The sequence below is a fragment of the Pimephales promelas genome, chromosome 7, assembly GCF_988280905.1.
Source record: "Pimephales promelas chromosome 7, fPimPro1.hap1.1, whole genome shotgun sequence".
Lineage (NCBI taxonomy): Eukaryota > Metazoa > Chordata > Actinopteri > Cypriniformes > Leuciscidae > Pimephales > Pimephales promelas.
The window spans coordinates 4,698,380-4,703,984 of NC_142775.1; the positions used below are offsets into that span (position 1 = coordinate 4,698,380).

Here is a 5,605-nt window from a genome sequence, read left to right on the forward strand (position 1 = left end):
ATTAAAAGTCCTAAACCTAAAATGATGTTCTGTTATAGTTATGATAATATTTCAAATAAATATTGAATTTTATAGGCATCTCTCACATTGTCCCACAGCAACATTACGATAGTGTAGATTAGTGTACATTTCATTAATTTAACATATTTAATATTGGGTGCATCCAAGTTATTTGACAGGCCTATTTTAACTTTTTTTTTTTTAATTAACGCAATAGTTAATTTCCCTGGTAATTAGTTACTTTTATAATGATTTAATTCAGTAACTAACTCGGTTACTATTTGTGAGAAGTAACTAGTAACTATAACTAATTACTTTTAAGGAACATGCCCTGTTCATGACTTGGTCATATCATGTATTTATGGTTTCGTCGTCATAAACACAGTTTCTAAACTAGCTGAGAGGAAATAGTCTGGGTGATTTGTGATTGTTAGGTTGACGGATTATTTTAAAACCACAAGGAAAATCAATGCTCTGCCTCTTTCCGCAGAGGAATATTGCTTTACTAACAAGCGCTGGTTTGATTTGTTGATCAGAGGGCAAAGCAGGACATGTGAACGCAGAAGCCGGAGAGCAGACCTCAGACGAGAGTCCTTCAGAAGAGAAGAAGCCAGCGGATCCAGACCCACACACACACACACACCTCCCCGACGAAGCACAGGCCGAGCTCGACGTGTCCGCCATGGAAGTGGAGTAGAGCGAGGGACAGTCAATGCCAACAGAAACCCAAGTCTCTTCCTCTCGTGTGTGTTTGATTTCCAGGGACGGTTGGTCTTCTTATTCTTTACCTTTAGTTTATTTGTATCCTTTTGTTTTAATTTCTACGTTATATTGCAGTGTTATTTAATACATTAGTAAAGCTAAGTAGAAACTATAAGGGGTCAGCGATTTTTGTTAGGGTTTCTTTTTTGGGTAAAATTATTATTAGTTATGATGGATCTGCTGAGTTGAATAGGAAAATGATATTTTGTCTTTGTTTACATGTTATGTGAACAGATCCTGTGTGTAAAAGCTCAAATACAGGACGTTCAGCACATAACGCTTTATTATTCTCTTAGTTGGCATGAAAAGCAGCTATTGACCGTTCATTTGCATTCACCCTCCATATAAGCACTGTTATGTGATCGAATGTATTTGATATTCTTATTTACAATATGTAAGGATGCAAAAAAAGTCATTCAAAAAAGTGTATTTATAATATTTATAGTTCTGAATATCCTCTCAGTGCCTGTCATTGAAGTGTAGCATACATTAGGTGCTGTGCGACGAGAGATTGGTCCCGTGTTTACATGTCAGCCATAGGAATGTCCGCTTATTTATTACAGCATAAAACGGCCTTTCAGTGTCTCTGCCTCATGTGCCTTCATGTTTGACCCGTTTCAAGAGTTATCAAGCATAGCATTATGTGCGAAAATACAGTGCAGTTTTTATTGTCTTCAAGGATTAATATGAGAAATAAAGTTTTTAAAACATTATCATGACGTTGAGTGTTTTATGGTACAGAAAAGCAAGATTTTTTTTATTTATTCATTAAATAAAGTGTTTACTTGCACCAAGTGCAAATATCCATCTTGTTGGCAGAGGCTAATTATACTAGCTCCGCCTCCGGAGGAAATTGTTAAATAAATCCCGCTGATAACAGAATCGGTGGCGTGGAGAGCAGTTTCAGACACGACTGACACGTATTTGAATCTGCCTTTTTCTGAACTAATTTTTCTCCTTTTTCCCGTCGCATATAGGGAAGAGGATTAGGGCCAAGCAATACTAAAAAAATAAAACCATCTCGAGATTAAAGTCATTATCATGCAAAATTAAACTCGTTAAATTTCGAGAAAGGAAGTCGAAATACAATCTTGAGAATAAACTCATTAAATTTCGAGAATAAAGTCGTGTTTCGAAAAAAAAAACTCGGAAATACAATCTTGAGAATAAACGTATTCATTTTCGAGAATAAAAGTGTGTTGCGAGAAAAAAAACTCGTGAGAATTTTTAATAATCGTGAGAAGAAACTCATTAAATTTGTAGAATAAAGTCGTTGATTTGCGAGAGAAAAACTTGTTAAATTTCGAGAAAAAAGTTGAAATAATCGTACGAATGAACTCCTTACATTTTGAGAATAAAGTCGTTGTGTTTCGAGAAAAAAGTCGAAATACAATCTTGAACAAAATCATTAAAGGTGCTCTAAGCGATGTCACACATTTTTCAGGCCAAAACATTTTTTGTCACATACAGCAAACATCTCCTCACTATCCACTAGCTGCCTAAACATCAACAAGAAGTCACGTCACCCGACATCGCTTAGAGAACCTTTAAATATTGAGAATAAAGTTGTTGTGTTCCGAGAAAAAACGTGTTAAATTTCGAGGAAAAAAACTTAAAAAATGCAATCTTGAGAATAAACTCATTAAATATCGAGAATAAAGTTGTGTTTCGAGAAAAAAATCAAAATAATCGTGAGAATAAACTCATTAAATTTCGAGAATAAAGGCGCTGTGTTGCGAGGAAAAAAACTCATTAAATTTTGAGAAAACAGTCGCAATAATCATGAGAATAAACTCATTAAATTTCGATGAATAAAGTCGTTGTGTTGCGAGAAAAAAAATCGTTAAATTTTGAGAAAAGTCGAAATAATCGTGAGAATGAACTCATTTAATATCGAGAATAAAGTCGTTGTTGCGAGAAAAAAACTTGTTAAATTTCGATAAAAAAAGTCGAAATAATCGTGAGAATAAACTCATTAAATTTCGAGAATAAAGGCGCTGTGTTGCGAGGAAAAAAACTCATTAAATTTTGAGAAAACAGTCGAAATAATCATGAGAATAAACTCATTAAATTTCGATGAATAAAGTCGTTGTGTTGCGAGAAAAAAAATCGTTAAATTTTGAGAAAAGTCGAAATAATCGTGAGAATGAACTCATTTAATATCGAGAATAAAGTCGTTGTTGCGAGAAAAAAACTTGTTAAATTTCGATAAAAAAAGTCGAAATAATCGTGAGAATAAACTCATTAAATTTCGAGAATAAAGGCGCTGTGTTGCGAGGAAAAAAACTCATTAAATTTTGAGAAAACAGTCGAAATAATCATGAGAATAAACTCATTAAATTTCGATGAATAAAGTCGTTGTGTTGCGAGAAAAAAAATCGTTAAATTTTGAGAAAAGTCGAAATAATCGTGAGAATGAACTCATTTAATATCGAGAATAAAGTCGTTATTGCGAGAAAAAAACTCGTTAAATTTCGATAAAAAAGTCGAAATAATTGTGAGAATAAACTCATTAAATTTTGAGAATAAAATTGTGTTGCGAGGAAAAAAAAGTCGAAATGAAATGTAGAGAATAATGCATTCGATCAGTGGTCATTGCATAGCCTAATGATAGAGGACATGGCAGAGTTGGATCACTAGTCAAGCTATATTTTAGACTTTCAGTAACAAAGAATATCAACTATATCGGTAATGAATTGCATTAAAAGTGTCACTGAATTTGCCCGTGCAGAACTTTACTGATAAAAGACGTTTGAGCCGTCACTTGAACAATGAACAGCGCTGGCCCAAATGCACTCTGGCATATGGCAAAGTTGGACAACTATGATCAATTAAAACTGTATGTAGCCTACGGCATTGCCATTAATGGCTGTATAGATGGGTACAGTCTTTACATTCTGTGGATGGAGGCGTACACAACCAATAACGATCCTAAAGTAATAGCCCGACGTGCGGACCGACATGCGGACCGAAAATGGTAGTGTAGCAGCAATGCAAAGGTACCATGGAGACAGTTTCTCGAAACACGACTTTATTCTGGACATTTAAAGATTTTATTTTTTTTCCCGAAAAAACAACGACCTTTGTCTCGAAATTTAATGAGAAATTTCTCAAGATTGTATTTTGACTTTTCTCAAAATTGAACAAGTTTTTTTCTCGAAACACAGCGAATTTATTCTCAAGATTGTATTTAGACTTTTTCTCGAAATTTAACAGGTTTTTTCTCGCCAATGACTTTATATTTGATATTTAATGAGTTTATTCTCAAGATTGTGTTTCGACTTTTTTCTCGAAATTTAACAGGTTTTTTCTCGACAACGACTTTATTCTCGATATTTAATGAGTTTATTCTCAACATTGTGTTTTGACTTTTTTTTTCTCGAAATTTAACGAGTTTAATCTCGCATTATAATGACTTTAATCTCGAAATTGGTTTTATTTGAAAAAAAAAATTGAATTAAATTCCATACATCATCGATCCATCTTCCAAAACATGTTTCTGTCTTGCCCTGATTCACCATGGTAAGCCTATTAACCATTTATATTTTAGTCCATTAGGGATGTTTTTTTTTGCCGGAAGGCCACTCGCTGGAGCACGTCTCTTCATAACCTTATGCCGCGTACCAGGCAACCTGTAACCTGTGTTTTTCCAACCTTATACCTGTGAAAGTGCACTGGAACGGCAGTCAAACCTGTGACTTCGTCCTAGATCGATGTACTCCCAGTTACGAGCTCTGGTGTCACATATAGCCCGCGAAACCATACAAAACAACAATGGCAGCCCCTACGGATGCAGTGTTTCTGCAGGCGGCACATGGTGTGAATACACTTTAGGACAATATAACGTTAACTAGTTTTCAGCCCATTGAGTGCAAGGATAAATTAATACTAAATACATTTCCAAATATACGAATAAAGTAAAATAAAAGGTATAACAGCTTATCTTGCCTTATGCACCTTTTCACTTTTGTACCCAAAGGCTGCATATTGGTACTTAAGTGGTAGATTAGAATTAGCATTACTACATATTAGCACCTAAAATGTACATATCAACAACTAAAATATACATGTTGGCACCTAAAATGTACATGTTAGCAGTTAGCACCTAAAATGTACATATTAGCACCTAAAATGTACATATTAGCACCTAAAATAGCACCTAAAATAGACATATTAGCACCTAAAATGTACATATTAGCACCTAAAATGTACATATTAGCTCCTGAAATGTACATATTAGCACATAAAATGGACATATTAGCTCCTGAAATGTACATATTGTACATATTAGCACCAAAAATGTACATATTAGCACCTAAAATAGACACATTAGCTCCTGAAATGTACATATTAGCTCCTGAAATGTACATATTGTACATATTAGCACCAAAAATGTACATATTAGCACCTAAAATAGACATATTAGCTCCTGAAATGTACATATTGTACATATTAGCACAAAAAATGTACAGATTAGCACCTAAAATAGACATATTAGCTCCTGAAATGTACATATTAGCACATAAAATGGACATATTAGCTCCTGAAATGTACATATTGTACATATTAGCACCAAAAATGTACATATTAGCACCTAAAATAGACATATTAGCTCCTGAAATGTACATATTGTACATATTAGCACCAAAAATGTACAGATTAGCACCTAAAATAGACATATTAGCTCCTGAAATGTACATATTAGCACATAAAATGGACATATTAGCTCCTGAAATGTACATATTGTACATATTAGCACCAAAAATGTACATATTAGCACCTAAAATAGACACATTAGCTCCTGAAATGTACATATTAACACCTAAAATGTACATATTAGCGC

The 5,605-nt window shown here is 33.9% G+C and overlaps 1 protein-coding gene across 1 annotated transcript in view; it reads left to right on the forward strand.

The window, feature by feature from the left end:
* lnpa (limb and neural patterns a) overlaps positions 1 to 1,475 on the forward strand; it is a 21,001-nt gene extending 19,526 nt beyond the window's left edge. The window contains exon 13 of the mRNA XM_039647321.2: positions 537 to 1,475. Coding sequence (XP_039503255.1) covers positions 537 to 697 — 161 coding nt within the window. The 3' untranslated portion in view covers positions 698 to 1,475. The remainder of the gene's footprint in view (positions 1 to 536) is intronic.
* The last annotated feature ends 4,130 nt before the right edge of the window (positions 1,476 to 5,605 follow it).